General features: G+C 34.8%; 1 protein-coding gene across 19 annotated transcripts in view; it reads right to left on the bottom strand.

Moving 5' to 3' along the window:
- The window catches only part of LOC106072560 (potassium voltage-gated channel protein Shaw-like), a 230377-nt gene that overhangs the window by 32765 nt on the left and 179924 nt on the right, over positions 1-17688 (bottom strand). For 18 of the 19 annotated variants that reach the window (XM_056015397.1, XM_056015396.1, XM_056015395.1 and 15 more), the window contains one exon: positions 10927-10944. The exons of the other annotated variant lie outside the window; for it this stretch is intronic. In XM_056015397.1, the coding sequence (XP_055871372.1) occupies positions 10927-10944 (18 nt within the window). The remainder of the gene's footprint in view (positions 1-10926; positions 10945-17688) is intronic. 19 annotated transcript variants of the gene reach the window in all.

Raw genomic sequence — 17688 nt, 5'->3', positions numbered from 1 at the left:
TTAAGTCACTTTAAGTCGAGATCTTCCAACCAATCAAAGAAAAGGGCAAACCTTTTTTTTTATAATAAAGATGAAATTTAAAAAAAAAACGACAGAATATATACGTTCAATGTACACTATTTACACTATTCATAATTATTGTCAATAATGAAAAAAAAAAGATAATTTTTAAAAAACATATGCAAAAAAAAATAATAATAATTATTGGCAGTAAATGGTTTGAGGGAATGTGTGTATTCGTTGAAAACGTTTTTCACTTTCTGTCCTTAACTTCATTTACTGTTCGTTTCATTTCACGTAAATTCTACTTGGCATTACGTAGATGTTAGAAAGAGAAACATGTACTAAGAAGTGAAGACATGCAACAAAATGTGTATTTAAAAAAAAAGAGGGATACTTTAGTCATAGAGTATAGCCAAAATGAACCAAGAAATATGCATATGCAAATAAGGAGGCCATAAGAAAAAAACATAAGAGGTGCGAGCTGCATGCATATATGCTGGATACAGTAAAGACTCATTAAACGGTTTGTCTATAAGCCACACGGATGTGCCGACATTTATCTGTAGTCATTAGAACCATTGTAATGTTGACACGTGTTCACACAAAAGTTATCTATGCTTAAAATTCAGGTTGGCCGAAATTCAGATTGGCCGAAATTCAGATTGGCCGAAATTTGGTTGATCGAAATTCAGGTTGGCCGAAATTTGGTTGGCCGAAATTCAGGTTGGCCGATGAGTCTATAATGTATCAAGCATAGACACAAACGTGATTTGACTCTGAAAAAAACAAACCAACAAACCAAAGTTTTAGTGCAAGAAATTATGCCCTAAACACTAGAAGTAATAAAAATAAACTAATAAAATTAACTTCAAAATAAAGCTGAACAAAATTAAAGAAGTTTCTAAAAATATAAACCTAGGAAACATAACAGTCTATCTAGATATATGAATTCCAATTAAGAAATGAAATGTTAATCAGTAAACTCTATTTATTTTTATAATGAATAATATAATCTTTAATTAACTTGACTCTATTTAAAACGTACATATTCAATTAATCTTTTGAAATTGTGCAGATACGGCTCCCGACATACTGTGTATATATCTACTATGAAGTACAGTTATATCACTTATGGATGTGACCCTACTGATCTAATGGTAAGTTTTAGTGTGCTGCGTACTGATCTAGTTTATATTTTTGTCTTGTTCTACAATATTGATAACATTTAGGAACATAGAGGTTGTTAAAAAGAGTAAACTATAAGCTCAATTAAAAACTAAAATCTGGCTGCTGGGTCATGTTACTTTTTTTTTTCGGATCAATTCTTTTCTAGAACATATGTTTGATATTGATTTGCCTCAGAAATTAAGACATTTAGTGTTTGATATTCGGGGGGTGGGGTGGGGGTGGGGAGTAAACTAGTGAATTACAGATGTCTAGCTAAGTAGTTCATGTCGGATGTCCAAATGCGCTAGCAAAGAACAGAAAGAAAATTATCAAACCAGAAAAAAAATCACGTTTTCCACCAATCAATACACAATAGATCTGTGGCATTTTACGTGTCGAGAGATCATCTTTTCCCTTTGCAAGTTCTTGTGTGACTGAAGAGGCCAATCCTTGATACACAGCTGCGGTTGCAAGTTAGGCATATGTAATCACCATGCGCCGTTGCATTTTCACCCTTCTTTCTGCTTCTGTTGTGTATGGCATCTGCAATCCGAGACCCTTCCTTTATGATCTCTCTCCATGTGGATCTATCCAGTGCTACTTTTTCCCAGCTGCTAGTGTCGATTTTGAAGAGCTTCATGTCGCGTTTGCATATCGTAAAAGTGGGCGACCAGCGGCTCTCCTGCCTTCTATTAGATCGCCATACAGAATGTCTTGTGGAAGTCTACGAACGTGGCCAAGCCAGCCAAGGCGTCTGTTTTGGTGGATGTCCTGGCACCCTGCTCTTCGTAGCACTTCCTCATTGGTTATCTTATCTTGCCACCTTATTTTAAAGATCCGCCTTAGGCATCGGTGGTGGAAGACATTCAGCTTTTTTTCCTACCATCAGTAAGTTGACCAAGTTTCACTTCCGTATAGCAAGGTGCTCAACACACAGGTCCGGTAGATTAAGGCTTTAGTATTGTTAGTCAGCAATATGTTGTCCCAGACTCTTTACTGCAACCGTGACATGGTGCCCATTGCCTTGGCTATCCTGTTGTTAATGTCTTTATCCAGTAGAGTGTTGTTGGATATGATGGAGACAAGATAGCGGAAATGATCAACTATTTCTAGTGGCTGGCCATTAATGTTTACTTGAGGAGTAGTATAGGTCTAAACAAATCGTAGGGTAGAGATTATTACCAGACATCTGGGAACATTTTCGGAGAAAAAGTTCAAGGGAGGTAACTGACTTTTTTAAAATGAATAAAACGCTTATTGTGATTACCATATGCTGAATCCAAGTTTTAACAAGTTACACCAACCACAATGTAAGGAGTATGTATGTCTATATGCATGTATGTTTATATGTTCCGAATAGAAATCAAAACCGTTTGATCAATTTTAATAAAACGTGGCATGAATGGTCCTTATATCACGCCCGAGACTTTAGTGTAGGATAAATGTCTCTTCCACAACAAGAAGGTCCTAAAAACAAAATAATAAAAATACTTAAATTTATCTCTATTGAAGAACGAAACATTTTTAACATATCGGGTAAACCCATTTTCACGGTTTTTTAAATTAGCTATGTAAGGGAACACGGCGCTAGATCAGTGATACACAAACCAAGGCACGCGGGCTGCGGGTTTTATCCGGCTAGTTATAAATGTAAAACCGTATTTGAATATGGACTAAGCAGCTACCTGAGTACCACTTTAAAAGTAGCTTCACCTCAATTTAACCTCAATGGAACTTTCCATTTTTCTCTGATGTAATTATCTACTTATTAATCATTATGTTAATAATAAAAATCTTCATTTAGTTTTATAAGCCGGCAATTTCACAGTTCCTTTTCAATAATTGTATTCCTTTGTTTACAGCAGATCTCAACCGTTCTAAATTTGTTTCGTCCATTGGGTGCAATTTGGAATTTTTTTCTTTAGTTTTTTACAAAGCTTATATCAAGTGACTCTGTCTGTCTGCCGGTCTGTCTGGAAAAAAGTTTGAAACCGTTATTTCTCCCGCATAAATTCTCGGATAAAGTTGAAACTTTGCAGTATTATAATAGGCGTAGACGATACATCAATTAAATTTAAAAAATACCAATTAGTTAATTATTTACTGTTTTTTTTTGTGTTTGATATCGAAAAAGGGAAATAATTTTTACATTATTGAGATGTATTGTTGTAAGTCTAGAGTTATTTCCTTTAAAAAAACTTATTTTTAACGAACATTTTTTTAGTTTTAATTGTTTTTTTTTCTTTCGGAAACAGATATTGGAATATTCAAACTCATACCTACTCCAGAATTGGAACAATCGTGATAAAGTTTCGAAGTGCTATATTGCAAGCATACTTTTTAAAACACTTATTTTTTCTGCAATGCCTTTTTTTTTTGCCTTATTATATATATATATATTATATATATATACATACATTTCACTTTTCCTTTTCAATAAATTTACTCCTTTGTTTACAATACACATATATAATATATATAAAAAAAAAGTTTTTTTCTTTCAGCTTGTCTGGCATATATTTCATCATCAGAGTGTATTCTTCTTGCCAGATTTTTTTACGCTGCATGCTATTTATGACATGTTTTGCTTTGATAGGAACGCCATTCTTTAATTTAAAAAAAACATACAGATTTGTAACAAATAAATAAATAACAAAACGAAATCTTAATAAACAAGAATATTTGACAATGAAAGTAATTTACAATGATTACATTGATAAACAGTTCTGTTTCTAAAATAAGCTCTAACCTAGAAATAAATAACATCATCTAGAAACATTCATAAACAAAGTATGTCGCTGCTAAGGTACAGCTTCCATAAAAAAAACAAAAACAGACAATCTTTGAAAGTGTCTAGAGTCTAGACATTGTGTAGAGGATTTATATGCTGCAAGCTAATCTTTGAGTCCATCTGTTCACAAATGCTTTCAAATAGTTTAATAATTTTAATAAAATTCGTCTAAAAAAGACACGACAAGAGCCTTTTTAATAGCATAGCCCCGAGTTAATTTTAAGTAAAGCGTTGTTATGCTTATCCATATTACAAAGGTCCTAAGGGCTCGCGAAGACCTGCCTTCAAAGAACAGTACCAGGAAAAACAATAAGAGGCAGACAGAGAAAGCGATGGAACGACAACATAAAATAAATGGAAAGAGAGTTTACCACAGGATTAAGACGATTAACGGATCTTGTGTGATGCCCCGACGGTCCAACAGACTAAAAGATAGGTGAAGGCGATACGTTACAAGATAATTGTCAATGACAGCGTGAAGGGTGTTAGTCTCCTGCAAGGCTGCATCAAGCTATCCTCCATCTAGATTTCTATTCCTGGAAAGGTGAGGTGGACAATGGCAGACGTCATCCATGAGATGTCCTCTGGTAACTTGGAAAAGGGAAGCTCCGTAAAGAGCGAATTCTGCTGGCGATTCTGACTCCTCTTGGCCCGCCTCTGCAAGCTTGTCTGGTGTAAGGGATGTGTCAGCCGAGGTTTACAACTACTGCTGGAATAGCACTCTTAGAGATAAGCGCTCAAGCGTTTCTTCAATCTGAAGGCTCTAAACCGCTGCCCATACGAGTAAAGCAATAAGGTTTTAATCCAGAGCTATTGCAAGAGAAGATTTGGGCCTTTGAAGCCCTCACTAAATTGGAGTTTGATGATGATTATTCCTGTTAAGATCACAAAGTATTATTAAGATGCAATTTCTGGACATTTTAATCCTCGACGATGCATCTAGTAGTGAGGTGACCAAAAAAACAACAACTGGATTTCAATTTTCGTGAGGACACACTTAGAATCATAGTCATACTATTTCTACATTTTAGCTCACTGAAAGTGTATAATTAGGTATATATGATACAAGATCTGAACTAATTAATTTACCGCAACAATCGATGACCTGCTAACTACTGTCAAAAAATCATAAAATAAACTCTATGGCCATATCACAAGGTCCTCAGCAAAAAAAAAAAAATCCTTCAGGGAAAAGAAGAAGATTCAGACAACAACAAAAATAGAGAAGAATGGAGAAAGATAGTCAACAGATCTTATGTGGTGTCCCAACGGTCCAACACACTAAAGGATACGTAAAGGTAGCCTACTTTTAACACCAGTCACACAAAATCTGGACTAATAAGTGTCCAGTATAGCCGCACTTAGCTAAATACCAGGCGTTACAACATCAACCAATAGATGCTGAGGAATGCCGATGTTTTAAGTGATTTGTTTCGTTCCACACAAACTGAATCTCGATCCAAGCTTTTAATTTCATCAACAGTTTTCATTATTCTGCACATTTCATGATGACATCATACTTCGATACAAGACGCAGCAGACGTTTTGTCATCCAACGCGCCCGACCTGAGCTGCACCATTCTTTCTGGAAGAGTCAATTATACTAGTATCGGAAAGGTCAAGGATATATCTTAGGGTAAAATTACAAAACTTGCTATTAACGGGGTCAACGCTATAGATTTTCACTACATACTATTTATATATATTTTTTACTACCAAGGATAAAGGCAATCATTTGAGCGCATTCTACACTGTTACTCTAGGTATTTCAAACTACATCTAGTTTTTTTTTTAACTTTTCAATGAGCTTTGATGATTATCTTATAAAGTATGACCATGTACTTTTGTATGGCAGATAGAGTTCTACTGGCAAAATCTCAATCAATGCGCCTTCTATAATTAGTTGACCTTCTTCGGCTGTGGAGCCATATTTTGGAGAATAATTCCAGTCCACAAATATTGCAGGTTAAGGTGGCTTTCGCTTCGGTGGTAGAGGAGCTGGCTATTTTCGCATGGCACGCTTTTCTTCTAGAGCTGAAGCCCATGTTTCTTCGCTGTCCAAAGCTTTCTTGGTCATTGTATCTCTCCATCTAGTGCGGTCTAGAGCTATGTCTTCCCAATGGTCAGTATCGATGTTCACTGATTTCTATAATTCATTTCTCATGCTAATTGTATTAGTTTCAGTTAACACTAGTAAGGTTGCTAGATAACTTAATTATATAACACAAATGATATATCATCCTTATAATCTGATCCTTGACTTTCATCGTAGGGGTGCTGTAACAGTTTGCATATCAAAAATCCCTCTACTTATTCCGATCAGCAGAGTTACGGCAGTTAAAAAGTCACGAAACAGTGTGAATTCAAAGAAATTAAAATTTAGGTATTTTAAAGTATTTTGTGAGATAGATTCTGGGTGCTTGAAAGTCATCATGACAAGCTGGTAGGTCAACAAAGTCATGTATTGACTCAAGTCTTAATGTCAAAGTCACAATGATGCTAAGTCTTGACTAATTCTCATAATTTGTACATATGAACGCGATCAATGAAAGACGTCCTGGTTTGTTGTTGTTTTTTTGTCTGATAGCTGGATTGGGTTGCCATGACAATTAGAGTCACACACCTAATCACATTACGTCAGTAGGAGGAAAGGGAACTAACTATGTCATTAAGAAAAAAAGTCAACGGAAGTTACAATTCTCCTTGAGAATCTAAAGAATGTTGATACAAGTTTGTTTTTTTAAGCTGAAACGTTGATCTCTTACTTTAACTCAATGTCGGAGTTGAGTTGATGAAGAACCCTATTCTCTTCCAGTTTCAATATTAATGCACTGCCTGCCTAGTGGTGCTGTATGCGCGCTGGACTGTCGTTTGGATTTGTCGATGGTCCGGGGTTGATACTCTGCCCGCTGCCATTTCTCGTCGTCCTACGGGAGGTTTGGACTTGGAAGTAAATTGTCTTCAACTCCGAAGGAATATCCGAAACATGTAAAACATCGTAAAAACATTTTACACTTTATAAGACCAAATGTAAACGCGTGTAATCCTAATGGCAGACGACCCTATGACAGACCAAATGGCAGACGATCCTAAGACAGACCAAATGGCAGACGGCCCTAAGACAGACGAAATGGCAGCCAACCCTAAGACAGACCAAATGGCAGACAACCCTAAGACAGACCATGAATACGATAAATTGACGAGGCAGATGCTATTATTTTATGTTATTTTGATTGTAAACACTTTCCATCTTTCTGTGGACCCCTGACAACAAATAGGGCTCTGGCGTGTGTACGGGCGCTTGTGAGTGTTTGCAAAAGTAAAAAGTATGATTACTGTTTATTCAGTATTATTAGTATACTATTACTTTTTTTAACTTGTTTTTTTTTTTTTTTTATTACTTTGGACCAGCACATCTATTATAAGCCTGTTCTGCACGCTAGGGTTCAATCTCTTTGGTGGATCTGTGTATGCGTGTGTGTACGTGTATGTATGCGTGTGTGTGTGAGGAATATGTAGGAGTCTCCGCACTTCCTTTAGTGGCTCAGCAAACACAGCTCAGCTCCAATAGGAATTCGAACTTGATGCCTGTTATTAGTTATCCAAGCAATTTATGCTAATCAATCACACATTCCTTTTTTTACGTCAGAACGAGACAAAAGGTTATAAAAAAATAAAATACATTGCACACTCTTTGTTGTTAGAAAGCACATTCAATCATTCAGGTTTGTACAAAATGATTGAAATGATTGGATGATTCTGTGTTTTTTTTTTTAATTCATTATGTTGGAGGGTGTTATAAGGTCAAAACATTGGCTAATATCCTTTTTTAGATTCCCCTTGCGAAGGTCTAGTACTTAACAGAGGTGGCGGAAATCCGAAGCTTCTCATATCTGGATTGAAAATGATCTCTAAGACTCAACCTCAGAATCTCTGTTTTGAAAACTAGCGCTACAGCCGTCTTGGACTCGTTCAACGGATCATGCTACACATATATCTGTTTCTTATAAATGTGATGAAGGCTTGTTGATCGTATAATGTGCGCAACTTGTTACATATAAGCAGGGACCAATATGCCACTGGACGAACGTGCCTGCACACCTCAAACACTGATCTGTTGACCTTAAAATATAATTCTAGCTATAAGTCTCATTGAATCCATTTAGCTATATCCCCTACATTTGTAATATTCATAGATCAAAATTTGTTATGTAGAATGTGGGTGCTCTTCCTAGCAATGCCCATGTTTATGTAACAATTACGTAATGATTTATCTTTTTGTTTTCCTCTGCTTACTTCACATAAAATTAGTCAGAAGGAATTTCTCTTTGGCAACATGTAAAACAAAATACAACGAACGTATTGGCTTAGTGCAGTGTTTCCCAAATTTTCCCTTAAAGGAACACTTCGCACATGCTGAGTATATAGCGGAACACTTTGCTTTTTTTTTTTTAGTGAGATTAATCTACGAGGTGGCCTACTTGTTAATTATTCCAGTAGCTCGTGGAACACCTATTCAGGCTTCGCGGAACACTAGGGTTCTGCGGAACACATTTCCGGAACCACTGGCTTAGTGATTAGTGATTCACTATAAAGCAAATGATGTTGAGTAAAATGTTTGGTAGAGACTGAATTTTTTAGGTGAGGTAAGGTCCGCACGTTCTGTAGTATCGACAGATGCCGGGCAAAGACGTGTGAGATATGCTGAAAAATTTAGAAGCACTTCAGGTCTTTTGGTTAGTTTCATTCTTAAACAGAGGCCTCACGAACATGAACATTTTCAATTCATCTGATTACAAAAGCTTAAATTCTCCGAGAAATATTTTTCAAGCTTGAAGAAATTAATTTCTGTTTCAAAATATCTCTAGTTGTGTTTTTTAAAGTTCTTTTTATTTATTTTTTTTTAAATTAGCATAATGAAAAAAAATTGAAGTTCTGCATAGAGGAAAACCTTTAAAAAGCAAAATTTAAAACATACAGAAATGTATGATAATTTAATAAAGTAGATCTAAAAAGAAAAACTATGATTCAAACATTTCTACGATAAATCTATATTTATATTTATCAGGGAGTATCCTTTTACTAAAATTATCTACTTTTGAAGATAATATGTGATAATTTATTATAAAAAGGGAGTTTTTTTTAATTAGATTTTTTCAAGACTTGTTTTTTTTTTGCAGGCAATGTGTTAGGAAAGTTGAAGACCAATAAAAAAATATGTGCAGTTAAAATTGTAACTTAAGTTGGAAGAATGTCACTAGACGCAATATTTATTGTTTCAATTAAAACTTAAGAAACTTGCAAAAGTTTAATTTAGACCAACAGTAAACATAATTTTTTGGTCTTTTTAAAATTTAGTCATCTCTAACAGTTTTTCATCACCTGTTCATAGTCCAATCATCAATTGTACACAGGGCTTTAAGAAAAGACACTTTTGGGACATGATGTTTAGTAATTAATTGTAAAAAATTGTTTTAAGTATTAATTTTTTTTTTTTTTAGAAATAAACTCATCTAAAAATTTTTGATTATTTTCTTCAAGACTATAAACAGCGTGAAGCTTGAAAGAGTTACATTAAAAAAAATTAAGCATGTCTTTAAGAATGCAGCCAAGCACATACATGTAAGGCAATACGATTCAAATGCCTCTACGTGACACTATAATTAACAACAATGTGACAAACAACAAAACGGTAAGACAAAACAAGGAAATAACAGCAATGACAGCTCGCTACCTAAAAACACATACAAGGAATGAATGACAACACTTGACTATGTAAAAAAACAACATTAAATAGAAAACTTTAAATGATTTTCCTGCGACCCAAAAGCACTGACCCTAATTTGTAGAATAACTAGTCTCATTAACTCTTAGCCTGTTCCAAATACTTGCTTCATTTTTTCTCATACTGTTGAACCATCATTTGATGAGGCAAAAATGGGTTAACACTAAATACTCATGAAAAGAAGAGCAGTACAATAACATTGGAAACAACGACACATACTAAGCTAATACTATAATCGTTCATCACAATCATTTATATTGAGACGAAGATGGGATCTCTGGTCTCTCAAGACATGGCACAGTCGACGACACATTTAGACTCTATCTACGATAGGTCAATATCACGCTTCACAGACATGCTTCCATTATAGATCTAGTAAAATACATTTTTGTAAAAATTAAATATAACTACTTCGTCTTTGGACACTGTAGCGTTTTATCTTCTCAAATAGGAACTTTTGTTAGTATCAATTAATAAATTGGGGGAGAAAACTGTTAAAACAACAATGTAATAAACATTTATTGTTTGTTTGTAGTTTAAACAAAACATCTTTTTTTCATCTTAGTTAAAAGATATATTTCTTAATCTAGATATAAATTCTTGTAAAATAGTAACATATTTTGGTTATTTCATATTTTTTAATTATTTTTATTTAAATACATGATTTTAATATTGTTAGAAAGGGAGATAATAACCGTAATATGAGAATATTTCAAACTTTTAAAATTGTTCTAAAATGTGTAACCTATAAAAAATTAAATTTTTAAAACTATTTATAAAAAGTGACTGAAATAAATATAACCTACAACCTCAAACACAATGAATGTAAAGCTATACATTTAAATGAATAATTGTTGAACTAAAATATATTTGAACATTTTTTCTTCTGTAGCTAAATCTAAAACTATTGCCTGCCGGAAGTGGATGAAATCACCGGATATAGACTACATCTATTAATAAGTTTACTTGGATCTACTAGCTACATGTAGTAAAGGAAACGACACAAATAAAAAAAAAATTGAAAAAAAAAAGCAAATGTAAAAAAAAAAAAAAAAAGAAAAAGAAACAACGATTTGACAAACAAATAATAAGAATATAAAATAGAGGGAAAAAATTACAAACATATAATATGTATTACAATGTACTGCACTCATGTCACGTGATGGATGAAAGCACTTACCCTCGATAATATCGGACGCTGTAAAGATGGAAATGTTTGGTGTAAATATGGCGAGTTTTAAAATGTTCTCAATCAAATATATTTTCTAAACGAAATAAAATTTACGAGTCAACTAAAAAGTCAAACAAGACAAAACAAAACAAACGAAACGAAACAAAAAGCAATAACCTAATAATTAAAAGAAAAAGAAATATTAAAAGTAATGAAAAGGTTTGGATAAATATTCAAGATGCACTTTACCAAGTGTACGATCGTTGTTTATAAATAGCGATGCAATGTGATATTATGACAAAGCAATAGCAGACTTTAGCAACCCCCTCCCAATATTGTGTGCCGTCGATATTTACATAAGAACTCTTATGTCAGCCGAACAAAACTTATAACATGATGTAATCGAAGTTGACAATCTGTAGCGACTGAGATTTATGGAATTTCTATTTCTATAGCCATTTCGGCACCCCCTATTTCTCAGCGCCAGGAACAACTGCCTTCACTCCTTCTCCTCAGATACCCCATTGATGCAAGGGTAGAATAAGATCATGTGTTGGGACTAGATGATCCAATATGTTTGTGTTTCCAAGGTGACGAAGAGGAGAGGTTAGGCGATTGGTTGGTGACTGTGTGGTTAAGACTGTTGAAACAGGAGCTAATTTGTCGTAATGCAGATCTTAAGAACGACAGACGATCTAGAGACATGAAAGAATCAAGACGCGCTTTTGTTGTGGGTTACATTGTGATTAAAATACCATGTTATATTATTACTGCTAGATTTATTTAATTTCATCTCAAGCTGAATCTGTTTACATGTAATAAAAAAAGTTATATCTATATTGCTTAAAAAAAAATATTTTTTTTTAAAAAACTTTTTGGTTTAGTTGTACTAGCAATTAGGTGCCACAGGCCAACAACCACAACGATTGGAAAACTGAGAATGTAGACGTCTTCTGTTGTTGTTTTTTTCTATTATTATTTTTTTACATGTAAATCTCAACGAACTTATATCGACATTTTTCTCAGTCTAGTCACAAGACGTGACTTTTGTTATTGATTTTTATATAAAAAAAATCATACATGTTGACTGCTCACTTTCTACATAGAGTGTTCAGGGTTACAAAAATGTCCCATCAAATGTGTTCAGTTTTAGAATAATGTCCCATCAAATGTGTTCGGTTTTAGAATAATGTCCCATCAAATGTGTTCAGTTTTAGAATAATGTCCCATCAAATGTGTTCAGTTTTAGAATAATGTCCCATCAAATGTGTTCAGTTTTAGAATAATGTCCTATCAAATGTGTTCAGTTTTAGAATAATGTCCCATCAAATGTGTTCAGTTTTAGAATAATGTCCCATCAAATGTGTTCAGTTTTAGAATAATGTCCCATCAAATGTGTTCAGTTTTAGAATAATGTCCCATCAAATGTGTTCAGTTTTAGAATAATGTCCCATCAAATGTGTTCAGTTTTAGAATAATGTCCCATCAAATGTGTTCAGTTTTAGAATAATGTCCCATCAAATGTGTTCAGTTTTAGAATAATGTCCCATCAAATGTGTTCAGTTTTAGAATAATGTCCCATCAAATGTGTTCAGTTTTAGAATAATGTCCCATCAAATGTGTTCAGTTTTAGAATAATGTCCCATCAAATGTGTTCAGTTTTAGAATAATGTCCCATCAAATGTGTTCAGTTTTAGAATAATGTCCCATTAAATGTGTTCAGACCACTGAGTTTTCCAGTTGATGTGGTTGTTGGCCAGTAACACTTAACTGTGCGACTAAACCAATGTAGGCCTATTATACTTGTATTATTTGTTAAACTGCACAGACTGAAGAAAGCTGAAATGTAGACCTTTCCATTTTATTTAGAGGAACACTTTGCTTCATTGCTTTCTTAGAGATTAATTCACGTGGTGGCCTACTAGTTAATTATTCCAGTAGTTCGTGGCACTCCTTTTAAGGCTTCGCGGAACACTAGGGTTCCGCGGAACACAGTTTGGGAAACCCTGATCTATAGTGCAAGGAGTCCAAAAGAAGGTTTAGTTATTAAGCTACACTTTACAACAGAATAGTAAATCTTTGGATACAATTATTTGGTCAGATGTTACAATGCTGAAGGGAGAAAATTTAAAGCATCTGAGAGATTCATTTGTTTATATTTTTGTAGAAATAATCTTCAATAATTCGTTTCCCTCCATTGCTCCTGTTCTTTGCTAAAAGTAGGCCACCATTTATATAGATTGACGTCTGTATAAAAGGTATGGTGTAGATCCGAAACTAGAATTTATATTAATATTAAAAAAGGAGTAACCTTGAAGAGAGATTAATCTAGAAGTAATGATGAAATGTCAGCCATATTATTTCATTATATTCTCGGAAGTAATAACAAATGTGTTTCTAAATATTTTTTTTTTGTGCATTTCATGACGGCATAAAAGACTTTTCAATTTCAATTATCAACCTGTACAAGATTATTTCTATTTTTAGCCCACTATACAAAAGTCGCAATATTAAACTTGTATTTTGTAAGATTTTTGAAGAAATGTTTATTGCAAACGATCTTAATATTTTCAGATTGACCTTAATCTAGAACAATGCTTTGCCCAAGTTAATGCTTATATATTAGGAATAAATGAACGGGTTCGTGATCAGTGCAGAACGTACAAGCTACACCTAGATCTAGAAATACTTAACAATTTCTTGTGAATGTCTGAAGTGAACGTGGACCAGAAATGATATAAAAGAATGTTAGGCATACTGCAGGAAAAAAGGTTGTCATCTTTATGTCGCGTCATTTAGAGATCACGACAATGAACTGCAATCTACCCATTACGTATACTTATAAAAATGAAATCAGTCAGACAAAGGCTTTGTAAACGTTTGTTAAGTCAAACTATGTAGGTCGCTCCTGGGTCTACGTAGCCACGTGATAGACTTGTTAATATCACGTCGTTTTATTTACAATTAAATTAACTCCATGTCGCTTTGTATATGTTAGATGTAGCAAAATATGTAGGTTAGTCGTAGGACTTGAAGTCAGATCTTTATTAACAAGTGTCAACTGTATCGACACTTGCCGTTCCTTCTGATACATCAGCTGCGTGGAGGGGAAAGGGCTACCGTGTGGGCGACATCGTTAAGACCATAAATAATGACCATGCATCCATTTCAAGAAACGAGATGATCCATAGTCGCTTTGCAGCTGAAGAAGGCCATAGAATAGAAACTGTCGAACTGAGCTATGCCACTTACTTAGGCCTAAGTGTTTCCCTTCTCTGTTATATCTAAACACTTCTTTAGGCAAACTATGTACAACTGTTACTAGGAAGCTAACAAAAAGCATAGCGTAGGACAAGGAAATATTTAGTGTTTAAATAGTTTTCATGCTTTCAGCCCACACCTTTCCCAGAGAGGGCAGGGGGATAACTAGGTGTGGAATCGAACCAAACAAGCTCGTGACGACCGTCTGAAGGGTACACGAAGATCAGACCTTAACATAGATGTAGACAAAGCGGAGCTGTTGTCTCAGATGAAGGAACCAAACCTGAACTACTGGCCAGCAGTACACAGGCCACAGCAGCACATGCTGAACTCAAACAATATGGAAAACAAAGGCATGTGGTCAAGGCCACATTCTTATATTCTTTGACTCTGAATGCATAACTAAAGAGCAGGATCAAAGCAATGGAATTGAGATGCTACAGAAAGACCGCATTAGAAATGAAGAGATTTAAAACAGGTTTAATGAAGCAATTGAACCACACTATCACCTGCTAACTACTGTCAAAAAAAACTAACTTAAATTCTATGGCCATACCACTAGTCTTCATGGCTCGCAAAGGCATTTCTTCAGTGAACAGTACCAGGAAAAAGATAAAGAGGCAGACAGAGAAATTAATGGGGGGGGGGGGGGCACTATAAAAGAATGGACAGGCCTGTCATTGAAAGAAATTCCACCCAAAGCAAAAGACGGAGAGGAATGGAGTAAGAAGGTCAACAGATCTTGTGTGGTGCCCCAACATTTTAAAGGATAGGGAAAGGTGAAGATTCGAAGCGAGGTACAAACAAAGGGGCACAGGTGGAAACAAGGGGCCTCACAATTTTTTTGTTACCAATGAGTTACAGCCTTGTGTAAGTAAATCGATGTAAGAAAAAGACAGAAGACAGACAACCTAAAGGCATTCAAGCTGAAAAGACATAAGACAACCTAAAGGCATTCAAGCTGAAAAGACAGAAGACAACCTAAAGACATACAGGCTGAAAAGACAGAAGACAACCTAAAGACATACAGGCTGAAAAGACAGAAGACAACCTAAAGACATTCAAACTGAAAAGACAGAAGGCAACCTAAAGACATTTAGACTGAAAAGAAAGAAGAAAACCTAAAGACATTGATACTGAAAAGACAGAAGACAACCTAAAGACATTGATACTGAAAAGACAGAAGAGAACCTAAAGACATTGATACTGAAAAAACAGAAGACAACCTAAAGACATTATGGCTAAAAGGACAGAAGACAACCTAAAGACATTCAAGCTGAAAAGACAGAAGACAACCTAAAGACATTGAGGCTGAAAAGACAGAAGACAACCTAAAGACATTCAGGCTGAAAAGACAGAAGACAACTTAAAGACATTCAGGCTGAAAAGACAGAAGACAACCTAAAGACAGTGAGGCTGAAAAGACAGAAGACAACCTTAAGACATTCAGGCTGAAAAGACAGAAGACAACTTAAAGACATTCAAGCTAAAAAGACAGAAGACAACCTAAAGACATTCAAGCTAAAAAGACGGAAGACAACCTAAAGACATTGATACTGAAAAGACAGAAGACAACCTAAAGACATTGATACTGAAAAGACAGAAGAGAACCTAAAGACATTGATACTGAAAAAACAGAAGACACCTAAAGACATTGATACTGTAAAGACAGAAGACAACCTAAAGACATTACGGCTGAAAAGACAGAAGACAACCTAAAGACATTCAAGCTGAAAAGACAGAAGAAAACCTAAAGACATTCAAACTGAAAAGACAGAAGACAACCTAAAGACATTCAGGCTAAAAAGACAGAAGACAACCTAAAGACATTCAAGCTGAAAAGACAGAAGACAACCTAAAGACATTCAAACTGAAAAGACAGAAGACAACCTAAAGACATTCAAACTGAAAAGACAGAAGATAACCTAAATACATTCAGGCTGAAAAGACAGAAGACAACCTAAAGACATTCAGGCTGAAAAGACAGAAGACAACCTAAAGACATTCAAACTGAAAAGACAGAAGACAACCTAAAGACATTCAAACTGAAAAGACAGAAGGCAACCTAAAGACATTTAGACTGAAAAGACAGAAGACAACCTAAAGACATTGATACTGAAAAGACAGAAGACAACCTAAAGACATTGATACTGAAAAGACATAAGAGAACCTAAAGACATTGATACTGAAAAAACAGAAGACAACCTAAAGACATTGATACTGAAAAGACAGAAGACACCTGAAGACATTGATACTGTAAAGACAGAAGACAACCTAAAGACATTGAGGCTGAAAAGACAGAAGACAACCTAAAGACATTCAAACTGAAAAGACAGAAGACAACCTAAAGACATTGAGGCTGAAAAAACAGAAGACAACCTAAAGACATTGATACTGAAAAGACAGAAGACACCTGAAGACATTGATACTGTAAAGACAGAAGACAACCTAAAGACATTAAGGCTGAAAAGACAGAAGACAACCTAAAGACATTCAAGCTGAAAAGACAGAAGACAACCTAAAGACATTCAAACTGAAAAGACAGAAGACAACTTAAAGACATTCAAGCTAAAAAGACAGAAGACAACCTAAAGACATTCAAGCTAAAAAGACGGAAGACAACCTAAAGACATTGATACTGAAAAGACAGAAGACAACCTAAAGACATTGATACTGAAAAGACAGAAGAGAACCTAAAGACATTGATACTGAAAAAACAGAAGACACCTAAAGACATTGATACTGTAAAGACAGAAGACAACCTAAAGACATTACGGCTGAAAAGACAGAAGACAACCTAAAGACATTCAAGCTGAAAAGACAGAAGAAAACCTAAAGACATTCAAACTTAAAAGACAGAAGACAACCTAAAGACATTCAGGCTAAAAAGACAGAAGACAACCTAAAGACATTCAGGCTAAAAAGACAGAAAACAACCTAAAGACATTCAAGCTGAAAAGACAGAAGACAACCTAAAGACATTCAAACTGAAAAGACAGAAGACAACCTAAAGACATTCAAACTGAAAAGACAGAAGATAACCTAAATACATTCAGGCTGAAAAGACAGAAGACAACCTAAAGACATTCAGGCTGAAAAGACAGAAGACAACCTAAAGACATTCAAACTGAAAAGACAGAAGACAACCTAAAGACATTCAAACTGAAAAGACAGAAGGCAACCTAAAGACATTTAGACTGAAAAGACAGAAGACAACCTAAAGACATTGATACTAAAAAGACAGAAGACAACCTAAAGACATTGATACTGAAAAGACAGAAGAGAACCTAAAGACATTGATACTGAAAAAACAGAAGACAACCTAAAGACATTGATACTGAAAAGACAAAAGACACCTGAAGACATTGATACTGTAAAGACAGAAGACAACCTAAAGACATTCAGGCTGAAAAGACAGAAGACAACCTAAAGACATTCAAACTGAAAAGACAGAAGACAACCTAAAGACATTGAGGCTGAAAAAACAGAAGACAACCTAAAGACATTGAT

The sequence above is a fragment of the Biomphalaria glabrata genome, chromosome 17 (assembly GCF_947242115.1).
Source record: "Biomphalaria glabrata chromosome 17, xgBioGlab47.1, whole genome shotgun sequence".
Classification (NCBI taxonomy): Eukaryota; Metazoa; Mollusca; class Gastropoda; family Planorbidae; genus Biomphalaria; species Biomphalaria glabrata.
This window is presented reverse-complemented; position numbering and strand designations above follow the sequence as displayed.